General features: G+C 37.2%; 1 protein-coding gene across 4 annotated transcripts in view; it reads left to right on the plus strand.

Annotated features, from left to right (window-relative positions):
* LIMS1 (LIM zinc finger domain containing 1) overlaps positions 1-16620 on the plus strand; it is a 170384-nt gene extending 153764 nt beyond the window's left edge. For 3 of the 4 annotated variants that reach the window (XM_087426338.1, XM_087426337.1, XM_087426336.1), the window contains exons 3-10: positions 3361-3427; positions 4256-4376; positions 4856-5005; positions 6740-6890; positions 7611-7703; positions 8452-8500; positions 10103-10178; positions 13474-16620. In XM_087426338.1, coding sequence (XP_087282464.1) covers positions 3361-3427; positions 4256-4376; positions 4856-5005; positions 6740-6890; positions 7611-7703; positions 8452-8500; positions 10103-10178; positions 13474-13588 — 822 coding nt within the window. In that variant the 3' untranslated portion in view covers positions 13589-16620. Of the gene's footprint in view, positions 1-3360; positions 3428-4255; positions 4377-4855; positions 5006-6739; positions 6891-7610; positions 7704-8451; positions 8501-10102; positions 10179-10371; positions 10535-13473 lie in introns of those variants that run through there. The other variant, XM_014791706.2, reaches the window with a different exon arrangement.
* The last annotated feature ends 798 nt before the right edge of the window (positions 16621-17418 follow it).

The following is a 17418-nucleotide window of genomic DNA, read 5'->3' on the forward strand; positions in this document are numbered from 1 at the left end:
GCAGTAGTCTTTTTTTCCCCGGCTAAAAGAATCTTTACAGAACTCCAAAACTTAAAACAGTCAAAAGCACAGCTATTCGGGGCCGGCCCAGTGGCATAGCGGTTAAGTGCGCGCTCCCCTTTGGTGGCCCGGGGTTCGCAGGCCCGGATCCCCGGCGTGCACCAACGCGCCACTTGTGAAGCCACGCTGTGGCGGCGTCCCATATAAAATGGAGGAGGATGGGCACGGGTGCTAGCCCAGGGCCAATCTTCACAGCAAAAAAGAGGAGGATTGGCATCGGATGTTAGCTCAGGGCTGATCCCCCCCCACACACACACACACACAAAAGCGGAGCAGTTCTTGTCTGGAGTTCATCCTCTCCCGTACTGAACAAATCCTGTTCCCTGTGCAGGTGGTAGGACTTCAGGGTTCTTAGGCATTTTGTTTAAACACTACTAATTTGGAGCATTAATATTTCTTATAGGCTTATTGTATTTTAAACCAATTTTGGGTTGTAACATGTAGTTACTTAGAAAGGCAGTATTTACAGAAGTTTGATTCTTCCCAATTTATGATTTCTGTTTTTTCTTCATTTTTACATGGGATCAACTTCTGGCCTTTCTCCTAGGCTCAGAAATTGAGCCATAACTGTGTTGGACCATTGCTATACACTGTAGAAAAAAGGCGGCTCATTATAGCAAAAGAAGTTCTCCACTGCAGCAGTCCTCATACTGGGCTGTGCACGGCCCAGGGTCTGAAGAGATTTGCAATATGGATGGTTTCAAGGGATTCCATTTCAGAATCTTTGTATTCTGGTTTCAAGGAACTCAATTTCTGGATTTTTCTTCCTAAAATTGATTTGCCTGATAATATATTTGTATTCACAATAGCACTTGTCCCGCTTTATAGAAGAAAGGAATCTCAAATCTTACTGTGATGAATTGCTCCAGGACACCTATCAAAAGGGATTAGTCAGGGGTCCTTAAGCCCATAAGGCTTCCAATCTTTCCCTGCCCTGTGTATTTTCTTGTTGAGGATGGAGCTTGGCTTCAGGAAGTCTGTTGGACGTTCTGTATTCAGGTATGTGGTGGATTTGGGGATGTGGGAGTAGTTGTGACAACTCTCCTTTTAGGACTTTGCCTTTTTCATCCCCTAATTTCAAAGACTCATCCTTTTAAAGGGAGAGTCCTGCAAGAGCAAAGCAAAGAGAGCAGTGCTAAGAGTTGTGAACATGGTGCATATGTGTGATGAGCTAGAGCAAAGTGCCAGAGCAGAATAAGTGTGGACTTGCATGAGGCACTGAGAGGTTAGGCAGCTTGCCCGAAGTCACACAGCTGGTCGGTGGTCCAGCCAGGATTTAAACTCTGGCAGTCTGGATCTACTGTCTGTGTTCCTCACTCCTATGATCCTAGTTGAACCATATCTTGAAAGACTTATTCAAATTACAAGCGATCCTAATTTTTTCTGCCTTCTGCTAACAAATAGAGTATATATGCTAACTGCTGGACTGGTTTTGCTTAGTGCTTTTAGGCAATATATGTCTTTCTCTTTCATTAAGTACAGAGTAAAAGTTGATCGTTTCTTTTTTTCTCATTGAACTTTGTTTTAATGGGTCTCAAAATTCTGTGGCAGATTTTTGGTCAAGTTGTTTGCATGTTAAAGAGTACTGATTTCAAAAACTAACAACTTAAAACTGCCACACACACACATACAAAATAAATGGTCCACGAACATTGTCCTTTCCTTGTGAAGGTTTTACGATGCATTTTTATCATTAACCAGTCTCTTCCTATTAAACTTAAATGGCCGATTGAGACAAACAGTTCTGAGACCATTCTTCCCCCACTGATTAAGACTGGGGTGGCCAATAAAATATTGATCGTTTCTAACTAAATTAATGGAGTTATTTCTGGGTTTTTATATTTGATTTATTTTTTTAATTACCGCTAAAATCTAAACATAATATACATAATGTACATTCAATAAAGGAACATATCTCACTTCGACTTCCACTTTGGGCTACACATTACAGTGCATTATGACAAAGTATTGAGTAATAGCATATTGATTTGTTACTTTCTGTTATTTTCTGTTCTGTTTTAAAAATAGATTTATTAAATATATTAGAGCTCATTCATTTGAGTTTAAAAATGAAGTAAGACTCTTTCTGGCACAAAATAAATCAGCTTTAATTGGTCTGCCAATTAAGCTATGGTGGATATGTTCAATAAATTGAATGAGCTAAATCTGCAGCTAATTGCCGTAACTGAGGAAATTCAGTTGACAACTGATAGATCATTAAAAATGGATTTTGATCAGCAAACAGTATGTGATTTTTGACATATAACTTATAAGGAGCTCAAAGAGTCAAAGGGAGATATATAATTCCCACGACTTATCTATGTGAAAAGGGTAAAAGCAACCCCTAAAATAGAAAATAAATCTAGAATGAATGTTGAACCCTGACTCTTCTAATGCTAAGTCATATTTATCCATGGATACTGAACTAATTGTGAGGGGAAAGAGTGGCCCTGCTCATCTCGTGAAGAGATACTTTTCAAATAAATAATTAAATAGTAAAAAATAAAATTCAATATTTCTAACATATTTATGTTTTGATCATTTGTGTACTAATAATCATCGTAATGATAACTTAATCCAAAAGAAAAAGAATGTTAACTTTAGAGCCTTATAGATTCAGAAAGTAAAACAAATTTTAAAGTTTCATTATATACATTTTAATTGCAGAGAAGTGTGTTAGGGTGATTAGTAAAAGATTTTAGTATAAAAAATATCATACTAGGATAAACCTTTGGGGGAAATGAAATGGAAACAGTTCAAGGAGAGAAATGAAGTATGTAGATTTTCCAACTGTTAAAAAAAGAATATGTTTATTTTTTAATGAGTTTTTGCCCCATTTAAAAATGTTTAAATTTAAAATTTGCTAAAATATTTACCCTCTGTAAGTGTTTAAAAGCTTACAGTAAAATATTTTAGATATTAGCCTAAAAAATTATGGGGAGGAGTTTGTATATATGTGCATATTTTCTGGGGCGAGGGGTCTGTAGCTTTTATCAGACTCTTAAAGGTAGAATATGTGAGCCAAAAAATAACGAAGCATAGTTAGAGGCAAGGTCACCATACTCTGGAGGCATAGTGTTAGTTCTAGTCTCAACTTGTTCAGGGTATCTTTCCTGTACCCACATGTAGAGGTATGGAAGGTACAAAAGTATATCTACTTTTAAAAATCTCAATAGAATTATAAATTCTTAGGGCAGAGCTCTTAGTTCACAAAGATCTTCCCTGTGTGGCTCCATAGAACAATGATATTCCTCCTGTGAGTGTGTCACATTTACCAGTTGATGGTACTTTCCATTGCAGTTCGAGGGAAGGAAGTACTGTGAGCATGACTTTCAGATGCTTTTTGCTCCTTGCTGTCATCAGTGTGGTAAGTTTTACCGTTGAATGCAAAGTAAAAAGTAAGTTTCAAAATTACGTAAGTTATTTAATACTACTAAAGTGTCAGTAGAAAAAATGGGTTTTGATGCTCATTATAAATAGCATTTAGGTACTTTATCACTCCTCTTCCCTGTTATTAATATATAACAAATTGGAAGAGTATCAAAACCCAGAGAGAATTGATTTTTAAGGACATCTAGTATAAAGGTATTTCAGACTAACGAGGACTTCTTTTAGATGATCTTTTGGAAGGTGCTTTTCCCCTGTTAATGCAACCTTCACCTACTCACTTTTGGGTTTGCGGGAAGGAGACAGGGAAGGCGTCACTGGCGTGCTCCAGATGCGTGAGGACTGTGTGGTACACACGCGCCTGACTTGCCTGCATCTTAGCCGCTTCATTGCTGCTGGCAGCTCCCCTAGGCGGTCTCCAGAGACTGGAGAGACTGAGTAGAAGGCTTTAAAGGTTTAATGAAAGAAGAAATTAAGTATGGGTTACAAGAAAATGTGCTATGAATTTAGTTTTCTTTGTCAACAATGAGCAGAAATAACCAAAAAGCATTCAAGAGAGCCCAATCCATCGTTTGGAAAAGGAAAGCCAGATTCAGAGATGTGATAAGACGGCCCAAAAATATGGCTGCAGAATCAAAAACAAGGACCCAAATGAAATAGAAAACATTTTTTTCTAAGGTAGTGCTTACTATGGTAGACACATACATAAAAGTCCCTATTTGTGCAGAAAGGTTTAAACATATTGTGACTTAACTGCTTTCAGCAGTAAGATTCCACATGACATCCTTTGTGTGTTGCTTTCTCACAGGGGAGTTCATCATTGGCCGCGTTATCAAAGCCATGAATAACAGCTGGCATCCTGAGTGCTTCCGCTGTGACCTGTGCCAGGAAGTTCTAGCAGATATTGGGTTTGTCAAGAATGCTGGGAGGTAGGAGTTTTTCATCCCTGTCAGGTGTGGATGAATAAGCATGGACTACTACAAGCTTATGTATATAGTCCCATGGGACTCTAAGGAGGTGCTTTAGGACACAGAATTTAAGGTATAGGAACTCAAGACTGCAGTGTATTGACTTGTCTGGTGCCTGTTAGGAGAGGCCTCTAGAATTTCTGTTCAACAGTGCACGGCTGCTCCATGTGTTCCTGGGCCGTCAAAAGGGGGATAGGTACTTAAGATGGAGTTTCTTAAAAATTAGTTAGATTATCTGGGTTGGAATAAATAATTATTCATGTAAAAAGTAGTAGTTTTCATGTAAAGAACTTGATTCTGCTCTAAGTCAACAGTGATTTTTAAAGAAATGGTTTCTTTAATTTCTTTTCACAGATATGGGAAGCATATTTCTTTTTAATTATTAGGGAGACCCTTGGGTTTCAAATTTAAGTTTCTAAAAAAGTTTTGGCTCTGTTTAGACATCTGTGTCGCCCCTGTCATAATCGTGAGAAAGCCAGAGGCCTTGGAAAATACATCTGCCAGAAATGCCATGCCATCATCGATGAGCAGCCTCTGATATTCAAGAATGACCCTTACCACCCAGATCACTTCAACTGTGCCAACTGCGGGTATTACATTTTCTTCCTTTTTTAAATTGCACAAAGAGTGGAAATAAAAGGTCACATTTAGTTATGTTTCTAAATTGCACAAAGAGTGGAAATAAAAGGTCACATTTAGTTATGTTTCTGTTACTCTGGCAAACCAAATTGTTTTTCTCCAACTTTTAATCTGGAAAATTTTAAACGTATAGAAAAGTCAAGAGAATAATATAAAGAATACCTACATTCCTTCATTTAGTTTCACCAGTTAACATGTGCTGCATTTGAATGTGTGTGCAGCACACACTTCCTGTGTGTGTGTGTTTGTGTACGTGTGCATATACACATACCTGTAAATATTCAGTCCGTATTAAATTGTCCCCAATTATCCCAAAAACTGTTTTTGATCACTATGTTTTTCTAATATAGGATCAAAAAAAAAACTTTAGAAAGTCTTATCTTTGTACATACATAACTTTCACAATTGTAATAATTAGGATGTTATCTTAAATTATGTTTTTTTATTTGTTTTATTTACATCCTAAAGGGATTTTTTTCTTCAGAAACTCATGATAAATTGTTAGGCTGTGATTTTCTGAATTTGCTATGCAGTGTGAAAATGTAATGGAAAAAGCACTTGACTATGATCAGTATGAACTTACATGCTAACTGTAGTGGGAGGGGAGAGACAGGGTAGGCTGCAGTTGAAGAAGTCAGCCTCAGGGTGAAGCACAGGCACCTCATCTTTTTTGTGATTATCGGTTTGTGCCTTTTCTCGTTTTCTTCCTTCTCTTCCTTTCTTTCTTCTGGTGGGAGTTTTCTCTGTTCATTTTTCATTAGCACTTCTAAAGAATTATTTAAACAGATGAAATTCAAACAAGTCCATTTGGCTAATTGGGGCCATCTCTGGTAAATGTTTATTGACACAGGAGACTGAAAATAATAGTGAACTTAAGCATTTGGAGAAGGAAAATTCTGGGTGTTTCATTCGTTTATTTTCTATTAACCTATAACTATTCTTAACAGCTTGTGACAGTTTAAATAATTGTTAGTAAATGGAACTAGTCTCCAAACTCCTCAGTTATTCTGGAAAGATAATATCACTGAGTCTGTCCTCAGGACTATGATTATCTCCTCTAGCTTTTTAAGGAAGACACATGGACTTTAATGTGATAATAGACAAGGAAATGATAACTATGACCAGTGTAATGGTATGTACCTGACTTATTCATACATTTTATCATTATTATATGATATTGATGTTTTGATAGGAATCTGAAACATAGTCAACCCTATTAATTTGTGTTACTCTGATCACCACTATGGGGGGAAAAAGAAGTTATAGTCGTTGTTACAGTGATATCTTCAAAAACCTTCCAGGGCCGGCCCCGTGGCTTCGCGGTTAAGTGTGCACTCCGCTACTGGCGGCCCAGGTTCGGATCCTGGGTGCGCACTGACGCCCCACTTCTCCGGCCACGCAGAGGCCGCGTCCCACATACAGCAACTAGAAGGATATGCAGCTATGACAGACAACTATCTACTGGGGCTTTGGGGAAGAAAAAAAGAAGGAGGATTGGCAATAGATGTTAGCTCAGAGCCGGTCTTCCTCAGCAAAAAGAGAAGGATTAGCATGGATGTTAGCTCAGGGCTGATCTTCCTCACAAAAAAAAAAAAAAAACCTTCTAAAAAGTGTGTTAGCCACGTTGGCTGCCTGTTTTTCTCTCTCTTGCTAGTGTCATTCAGTTGGGTATCTCTCATGCACAGGAAGGAGCTGACCGCTGATGCCCGGGAGCTGAAAGGAGAACTGTACTGCTTGCCGTGCCATGATAAAATGGGGGTTCCCATCTGTGGCGCTTGTCGACGGCCCATTGAAGGGCGTGTCGTGAATGCCATGGGCAAGCAGTGGCATGTGGAGGTGAGTTCTAAATGGTGGAGGGGGAACCAGTATTTTTTAATTTCCATGGTTCAGATGTGCTAGCAAGATTAGGCGAGTCTAAAGATTAAATATGGACATTTTAAAGACAATTGACTTTGTAGAAAATTAAGAATATAGGATATGCACTGCTTTTGTGATTTCTCAGTAATGATAATAATTTTATTTATTTATTTATTTTACCCCCAAAGCCCCAGTAGATGTTGTATGTCATAGCTGCACGTCCTTCTAGTTGCTGTATGTGGGACGCAGCCTCAGCATGGCTAGAGAAGCGGCCCGTCGATGCGCGCCCGGGGTCCGAACCCGGGCCGCCAGCATCGGAGCGCAAGCACTTAACTGCTAGGCCACAGGGCCGGCCCTGATTTCTCAGTAATGATACAGGATGTGCTCTTTTGTTCATAAGAGGCAAGAAGTGTCATGGTCCATATCCACCAGCAGCCCCTCCTTCACTGATGCTACTGACATGTTCGCCTCTTTCCCATTCTGTGTTGTTCCAGTAGGCTGTGTTTTACAGTAACCTGCCCAAGACTCAAGACGCTAGAATTAAGACTGACAGTACTACAGGGTTATCTATGGCCAAATGAAATAACTACCTCAAACTTTCATGTATCTTCTCTGAGGATAGTTTAACTTTCAAGTTTTACTTCATTAAATAAATAAAATATGGCAATTCAAAAATGACATATAGCATTTTTTTTTCAGCATTTTGTTTGTGCCAAGTGTGAAAAACCATTTCTTGGACATCGCCATTATGAAAGGAAGGGCCTGGCATATTGTGAAACCCATTATAACCAGGTATGGATTGTACTCATTGGATGCTAGATATACTTTTATTAATTTTAGCTTATCAATATTTTAGCTACAAGGAAATCTCTTGGAAAATGTACATAGGACTATAGAGATTTGTTTTTAACTTTTTAGTTAGGAAATAATTTCAGACTCACAGAAAAATTATAAAATAAAAATACGAAGACTACCTATATACCTTTTACTCATGTTCACCGTTTGCTTTATCATTTGCACGTGCTAACTCTATAAAAACACACACTTATATAAATGCACATATCTTTGCATACAAATATATGTTTACATAATATACAAATACGTATTTTTTCTGAAGCATTTGATAATAAGTTCATCATGGTCCTTTACCCCTAAATATTTCAATGTATGTTTTGCAAGAATGTGGAACTCTCTTATGTAACCATAGTTATCAGCATTGATACAATACTTTAATATCCTTTTAGCATTTTTTTCCAGTCTGGTACTGGACCCAGTGTAAAGTTGTCATGTTCCATTAGCCTCCTTAAATCTGGACATTTCCAGAGTCTTTTTTTGTTTTCGATAGTGATGAAAAGTAAATTATTTTCACTGTAAAAAGTAAAAACTAGTCAATGAACTTTTACTAATTTTCTATAGTCATGGTAAATTCTAGATATAAGTAGCCAGCTATTTGTTTTTCAGTGGTAGAAAGAAGTGAAATTATATTAAATGTTTGGTGTTCTAAAACATCTTGAATTTTTACCACTTTTTTTTATTTCAGCTTTTTGGTGATGTTTGTTTCCACTGCAACCGTGTTATAGAAGGTGATGGTAAGTATCTGTAGGAATTTTGTATGGCATCATTTTGACACAAAAACACTTGGGTAGGGGCTGGCCCAGTGGCGCAAGCGGTTAAGTGTGTGTGCTCCGCTGCGGCAGTCTGGGGTTCACCGGTTCAGATCCCGGGCATGCACTGACACACCGCTTGGCAAGCCATGCTGTGGCGGCGTCCCATATAAAGTGGAGGAAGATGGGCGTGGATGTTAGCCCAGGGCCAGTCTTCCTCAGCAAATAAAAAAAAAAAAAGAGGAGGATTGGCAGATGTTAGCACAGGGCTGATCTTCCTCACAAAAAAAAAAAAAAAAACCACGGGTAATGTTAAAATTGAAAAAGGTGGATGGTTTCCCAAGAATTTGCATATTTCCCAAGTAATCTGTATGAGATGATAATATCGTAAGAGTTGGCTTTGTTACTCATCTATGACAATACTTTAGGCCAGGGTCACGGGGTTGTTACAGTAGAAATTGTGGGAACTGTTTGTGGCTGAACCTGAGATCTGTTTCTTTTTCCATTCCCTGGAATTATATAACTTGGACGCTGTAGAGCAGTGTTTATCAGGAACAGTTTAATCTACCGTGGTTGTTAGGAAGAGTCACTTTAACCCTACAGATGCTAAAACCTGGCAGTTACCTGTAGACATTTCTAGGACTTACCATCCTTGTACCGTGGTAATTAGGCAGGGCTGATTGACTGGAACAGAAAGGAAGCAGCTGTGTTTGCTAATAGTCACTAGCACAATTCTGCCAGAAACTTCCTGGCAAAGTTTTAAACATTCCTGTTTTGAGAATGCTTTACAGTTCTCGGCAGAGAACCTAACTCAGGAAATACTTTCTGAAACACTGCCCATATGCAGTTTGTGAAAGGATTAGTTCAGGAAAGCAATCTTTAGTGCCACTGAAAATAAAACTTAGCTCCCTTCTCCATGAGACAGTTGCTAGGTGAAAGAAGCTGTCAAAGGAAGCCCTCTTTTCCTGTTGTCAGCTTTGGAGGAAAGATTCCTACAGGCAAATAAGTTAATGTCTGGATTTTTTTTTTATATATTACTTACCTAGTTCATATTTCTTTGTTGGCCCAGTGGCAGTAGGACAGAAAGGTAGTGGAGAGTGCGCTAGTAGGCAATTACTGTGCCAGAAAAGCTCGTCTGAGTGACTTAATACAGGTGAGATGTATGCCGCGTCATCCACGGAGGGAGGACACGAGCTTTGGTGTGTACGTACCATTGATATGCCTCACAGGATACTCAAAGGAAAGGAAAAAAAATGTAACTGTAAATACAGTCTGAAAAAGGCAATAATAATCTTCCCTAAGGTGAAGGCTACAGTCACAGAAGACATAAATTATAAGTGCTCAGCTTGTATGTTTTTTTAATAAGGTGAAAAAATAGCCTTAATAATTAAATTAATAAAATTGATTCAATAAACATTAATTAATGGCACCGAGATTTTTAGCTATGTGATTCTTTTACAGGAAAACCTCTTGAGACCCTCTTCCAGGTGTCATGAAAATAACCTTAATTCTGTTTTAGTTTGGAAATTTAAGCTCCCCACTTCCCATAGCAGTGTATGTGACCAGACACCTGTGCTCTTTCTCCAGTGGTCTCTGCTCTTAATAAGGCCTGGTGTGTGAACTGTTTTGCCTGTTCTACCTGCAACACTAAATTAACACTCAAGTAAGTCTGCAGTTTGGTCCAATGTGAATCCTAAGACTGAAAACTTTGGGGTAACATTTTTTTAAATATTCATAGAGTTTAAAAAGATTTTGACTCCTTGTTTCCTCTTTCTGTTCAGGCCTTCTAAAAGTAAAGGTTCTTCCTTTAACTGTTCCCTGTTCTTTCTTCTCTTCCTTCTTTGTCCTGCCTAAAGGGATAAGTTTGTTGAAATTGATCTAAAACCAGTCTGCAAACACTGTTATGAGAAAATGCCAGAAGAATTTAAGAGGCGACTTGCCAAACGGGAGAGAGAAGCAAAGGATAAGGACAAGCAGAAAAAGAAAAAGCCAGTCTGTTTGTAAACTTTTCTGTCCCTTCTATCATCATTTTCACTGCTTTCTTCTTTGGTTAGTCCTGCAGAAGATGTTTTTGTTCTGTTTTTATCTTTTGCTTTTTTTGTTTCTTTTTGGCATGTATTTATAGCTATCTGAGATTGAAATACAAGTATTTGCCTGTGTAGAGTTGGTCCTTTTGCATAATTATTAAAATTATAAAGTTTACATTAATAAGGTCCACGCTTAATACTGGCTTTTACTTCACTTATTCCCTTAATCTATAGATTCCCTCATCTCTTTTCTTAAATCACAATACGGTATAGATTTCTTTCTTTCTTTTTAATGGATTCAAAGGGAAGAATTCCAGTCTCTTAATAGATCCTACTGGGAAAAGTTTTAAAGTATTTTTGTCTGATAATTGCAGCTTTTAAAATACTGGTTTTTGGTTTCTTTGCCAAAAATAATTTAATTGATAAATTCCAGTGGCACATGTTCTAAGTTCTATATTAAATTACATCCTTTCAGCGTGTTTCATAACTAAGCAAAGACCTTCTAAGTACATAATAAAATATCAACTATCTTTGGTGTATAGATATGTGCTTTCATACAGTGCCCGTATGCTGCTGTTTATGAATTCATTTTCTTGATGTTTTCAAACTTTATTTCTGATTTTTATGGGAAATATTTCAATCTTTGAAATTCTGTTGAATTACTAGCATGATTGTCCTATTTTTCCTTCATGGTTTCCATTGTGTTCTGAGCTCTAAACATTTTTTAATGTTTCAGTTGTCATGTTTCCATCTATAAAGAGGAATTAAAATTCAAATGTAAAATTAAAACAATGGAAGTTTGCTTAGCAGTAATATACATCTCTGAAAGCAGTGATAATTTATTTCTTTCATCAAAAAAATGGTGGTTTTAATAGCTTTTGTTCTAAGAAGACTTGGGGAGAAATTTTTAACTCAATAGTACTATTTAAATCAAACTGCTAATTGAAATGTAACATCATTTCAATTACTGTCAGCATTAGGATCTCTGTGAAAAACAGCTAGAAAATAATTCTCATGTGGTACTTTAAAAGATTTTTCATTTTAAATATGTGGTCAGGAATTAACTTGGTTAATGTTTTCTAAATTATCAGCAGATTTAATAATCATTTGTCATAAATGACAATGTACCACTAGACTTGTTTCACAGTGCTTCCTAAATATACTTTCACAGAAAAGGAACAGGTTATAAAGTTATGTATTTACTCAATTAACAATTAAGGACCCCAGATTTCAGTAATAAGCTATTGTAATTTCCAATTGGAAATGCATTACAAATAGTTAGGAGGCCGTCTGAAAATTTGTCCTCTACAGAACTGTTTTACAAATAAATTGATAATGTGTAATGCTCTAGCTTTTAAAAAGAAGAATTGAGTTCTCCATACAGCTGCCACTCACAAAATGTAACCACAGGCAGTCTGGTTCATTTGTGTTCTTTAAGAGTGATTAGGAGCCGGCCCCGTGGCTTAGCAGTTAAGTGCACGCGCTCTACTACTGGCGGCCCAGGTTCAGATCCCGGGCGCGCACTGACGCACCGCTTCTCCGGCCATGCTGAGGCGACGTCCCACATACAGCAACTAGAAGGATGTGCAACTATGACATACAACTATCTACTCGGGCTTTGGGGGAAAAAATAAATAAATAAAATCTTTAAAAAAAAAAAAAAAGAAACTTTCTCTCAGGGCCAGCCCCGTGGCATAGCGGTTAAGTGCGCGTGCTCCGCTGCTGGCAGCCCGGGTTCAGATCCTGGGCACGCACCGATGCACCGCTTGTCAGGCCATGCTGTGGTGGCGTCCCATATAAAGTAGAGGAAGATAGGCATGGATGTTAGCCCAGGGCCAGTCTTCCTGAGCAAAAAGATGAGGATCGGCATGGATGTTAGCTCAGGGCTGGTCTTCCTCACCAAAAAAAAAGAAACTTTCTGTCAGATAACCAACCAAAATAATCCATTATGATTTAAGATTTTTTTTTTTTTTTTTTTTTTTTTTTTTTTTTTTTTAAAGATTTTATTTATTCAGTTTTTCCCCCCAAAGCCCCAGTAGATAGTTGCATGTCATAGGTTCACATCCTTCTAGTTGCTGTACGTGGGACTCGGCCTCACGTTGGACGGAGAAGTGGTGCCTCGGGGCGCTCCCGGGATCCGAACCCGGGCCGCCAGCATCAGAGCGCGCGCACTTAACCGCTAAGCCACGGAGTCGGCCCTAAGATTTTTTTTAAAGGTGATTTTTTTTATTGGGGGTGGGAAGCAAACCATTTCGTGCCAGGAAAGATGAAACCTCATAGCTACTTAATTTAAAATACTAAGTAAGGGGGCCAGCCCAGTGACTTAGTGGTTAAATTTGCACACTCCACTTCGGCGGCCGGGGGTTCGCAGGTTCAAATCCCGGGCACGGACCGAAGGACTGCTCATCAAGCCATGCTGTGGCAGCGTCCCACACACAAAATAGAGGAAGATGAGCACAGATGTTAGCTCGGGGCCAATCTTCCTCACAAAAAAAATACTAAGTAAGATTATTTTGCCTTCAATAAAGAGAGGATCATTTAAATTACAGAAGTACAATTTTTTTGCTTTAAATAACTATTGTTTAAAACATTCTCATGCTACTTTAAAATGTAATTGACTTTATTTACCTAAATTATGTTTACATTAGATTTCCTGTATACTTAGCACTGACTACAATGTAATATATATTCTGTATTACATAGATAGATGTATGGGATCAATTTATAAGCACAGTTTTTTTCAAATGATATTGTGAAGTTTTTACATCTATCATAATGACAAGAATTGAGATTAAAATTATAGTTTTTTGCTAACATGAATATAGAAGTCGTCATATAGTGTCTTCATTTATTTCAGTAAAATTACTTCATGTTATTTATGTCTATGTTGAATACATTTCCATTAATTTCTTTTTTTATTATTATTTTTAGGAATAAATTTGTGGAGTTTGACATGAAGCCAGTCTGTAAGAAGTGCTATGAGAAATTTCCATTGGAGCTGAAGAAAAGACTTAAGAAACTAGCTGAGACCTTAGGAAGGAAATAACTTCGTTTATTTTATTTTTTCTCTTCTATGCAAAGATAAGAGATTACCAACATTACTTGACTTGATCCACCCTATTTAAAGCTATATCTCAAAATAGTTGAGAGGGCAGAGGACCTATATGAATGGTTTTCTTCATCTCCTTTTTGTCATTAAAAAAGAATAAAAGTTTGTGTAATCATATTTAAAATACAGATGAAATCAAGATTTGCCTTTGTTAATAACCCTTATCAATTTGTTGAAATGTAGACTATACTTAACAGCAAAAAACACATGTTAAATGTTAAATTTTAATTAAGGTCCAAAAAATTAAATATAAATTTTTAAAATGATAGTAAGGAGTCAGCTTTTACATGATTCAGATAAAAAATATACACATTATTTTACTTTGTATTCGGAAGAAAAATTACCAACCAAGAAAAACAAATCTTTCAGAATTTTAATATGTTTATCAAACTAGTAGCTGATGTTCCTTTTACGATGCATATACACATTATTAAGACGAGAAACAAGTATTTTCAGAACTACTTGATTTTGTTTTTTTGTTGTTAAATGCAATAGTTATTAAGCTTAGTTATATACTTTTGTTCTCCTTGTGAATTTCTTCCTTTATACAATTACTTAACACAATAGTTATAGCTAGTTAATGGTATATCTTTTTAAATTTTGTGCAAAAAAATTTATACTAGGTATTTGAAAATACAGTATACTTTACAATATTGGAAAAATGAAGGATTTTTTAATTGTATTACAGAAATTATGCTTCTAAGCTTAAGGTCAAAGATATAGTCTTAGAATAGGACATGAAATTAAATTTTATGTAGTTTGGAATGTATCACTTAAAAAAAAGTGAATGTAGGGCCGGCCCTGTGGCTTGGTGGTTAAGTACGCGCGCTGCGATGCTGGTGGCCCGGGTTCGGATCCCGGGTGCGCATCGAGGCACCACTTCTCCGTTCATCCTGAGGCCGAGTCCCACATACAGCAACTAGAAGGATGTGCAGCTACGACACACAACTATCCACTGGGGCTTTGGGGGGAAAAATAAAATAAATAAAATCTTAAAAAAAAAAAAAAAAAAAAAGTGAATGTATATGTATTGGTCATATTGCCTTTATAACCATCCTAATATCCATGCTTTATACGTAATCAAACTTGCCTTGCCTTAGAAAAACACACACTTTAATCAGGAATTCTAGCTGTTTCATACAATACCAACTGAAAATAAGTGTGTTGATTGAAATTTGTAAACCCAAACTTATTTACCATAGCTATGATTATATATATATTTTGTGTGTGTGTGAGGAAGATCAGCCCTGAGCTAACATCCATGCCAATCCTCCTCTTTTTTGCTGAGGAAGACTGGCCCTGGGCTCACATCTGCTGTGCCTATCTTCCTCCACTTTATATGGGACGCTGCCACAGCATGGCCTGACAAGCGGTACATCGGTGCGCGCCTGGGATCCGAACCGGGGCCACCAGCAGATGAGCGCGTGCGCTTAACTGCTACGCCATGGGGCCAGCCCTGATTATGTTTTTTAAAAATTTTTTTCTCCTTTTTTGGGGAAACATTGAAATTAATTTTTGTCATCTTATTAGAAAAGAATGATGTTGGTATGTGTTTGAAGTTTTTCATTTCAAATCTCATAATTAATTGGATTTTATTTACTATAAGTAGGAGGTATAAATGACACTTTTACATTGGAAGGGGGATGTTTAAGTGTCAATTTTAGGTCAAAAGTAGTGAATTATTCTACTTTATAAAAAATTTTTTCCTGAAGTTTCTGGACCATTCTTTCTCAATCAACTTGTATGCAAAGCAAATTTTGTGAATGTTTTTTAAATGTTGCTGCTGCTATCATTTAAAAGAAAGTTGCCAAGATGGACTTCTAAAGGGAAAAATTATTGGTTTTTCCAAAAATTGCTGAAAAACAAAATGTCAGGATGCTAACCACTCTGTCATTAAAATATTTGTATGCATGTATTTTTTAAAAGTTTGTGCATGCACTTTACAGAGTAAATTCTATTTCGGTTTTCAGATAACTTATAACCAATTACTCTGTTTTTTAGTGTTCTTTTAGAGTTTGAAGAATTATCAATGATTGAAGATAATCAATATATAGTTTGAGACTGTATGTACTCAGAAGTTTAAAACAGTCTGCCATTTGACAGTAAGAATCAGAATCCCTTCAGTGTGCCTTTTTCAGCTAATAGATGACCAGCAATGAAAATCTTAAAAGTATCTATTAAATATTATACTATGGATATAGGCAAAATAGTACAAAGTTAGCAGTATAGGGTCTTGATGCTAAATTCTTAAATACTCCTACACCAGAAATACAGAGCAAAAAAGCAACCATTTACCTGTGTTCTAAATCACTTTCCAGAGACCAGGACTGCACTCGGCCGCTTTGTTTACATAGCGAGAGGGCCCCCTGCTGTCTCTGCTCCCTCTTCTCTTAAAATATGAATTAATATTTCCTGGATGTTCGACTTCTTAAGCCTCTACTACTTTAGGGTATTTTATATCTAGATATAGTACTTACATGTGGGAAAGGAGAAAGTGGAAAAGTTGTAAGTAGGAGAGAAGACAAACTTGGTGTAGTTGATAGTACTTTTCATGGGGCTTTCCCTGGCTGTGGGAAAAACTCAGGCTAGTAAGCATCTCTTTTGTTTAAAGTCCAGAAGGCAATTTGAAATAATTCATTGTTCTTAGCAAATTTCTAAGTGCTCTTCTTCTTACCAAGCCTAATAAAATTGGGGAAAATGTGTGGGTACAAGTAAAACATTCTTTGGGTCGTGTTCAAAGCCTTATTAACATTGTACCTGAAATGATAGGTCATTTTGTCTCATTTATTTGTCAAACAGCCATTTCTAAGTTAAGGAAATTTTGAGGTAGGCTTACAGCATTCTTGTTGTATTTCATTTTAGATTGTAAGCTCAATGGCAGGGACACTATATGATAACTGTGTTTTTATATAGCAACCATTGCAATATACTCTTGGTGCTTAATAAATGTTCATAATCATTAACATTAACTTGTGCATTGTTTAATTTGAATGGCTTTGAGACATGGAACTATGAGAAGATAGGAGTAATGCTTAAGAAAGCCATTTTGGAAGCAGCCCACGAGTCCATCGATGGATGCATAGATAAAGAAAATGTGGTATATGTGTGTATATATATAGGCACACACACATATATACACACAATGGAATATTATTCAGCCATAAAAAAGAAGCAAGTCTTGCCATTTGCAACAACATGTATGGGGCCGGCCCGGTGGCGTAGCAGTTAAGTTCGTGTGTTCTGCTTCAATGGCCTGGGCTTCGTGGGTTTGGATCCCGGGCACAGACCTACTCACCACTCATCAAGCCGTGCTGAGGCGGTGTCCCATATAGAAGAGCCACAGCGCTACAACTATGAAACATAACTATGTACTGGAGTTTTGGGGATAAAAAAGAAGATTGGCAGCAGATGTTAGCGCAGGGCCAATCTTCCTCAAAAAAAAAAAAAATGGATGGACCTTGAAGGCATTATGCTAAGTGAAGTAAGTCACACAGAGAAATACAAATATGGTCTCACTTATATGTGGAGTCTAAAAAACAAGCTCATAGATACAGAGAACAGATAGGTGGTTGCCAGAGGCAGGGTGTGTGGGGTGGGTGAAGGAGACCAAAAGGTACAAACTACCAGTTATAAAATAAATAGGTCATGGGGATATAATGTACAACATGGTGACTACAGTTAATAATACTGTATTGCATATTTGAAAGTTGCTAAGATAGTAGATCTTAAAAGTTGTCATCAGGGGGCTGGCCCCAGTTAAGTGCGCG

This window comes from Ceratotherium simum, chromosome 40 (genome assembly GCF_057802395.1).
Source record: "Ceratotherium simum simum isolate JZ-2026a chromosome 40, ASM5780239v1, whole genome shotgun sequence".
Taxonomy (NCBI): domain Eukaryota; kingdom Metazoa; phylum Chordata; class Mammalia; order Perissodactyla; family Rhinocerotidae; genus Ceratotherium; species Ceratotherium simum.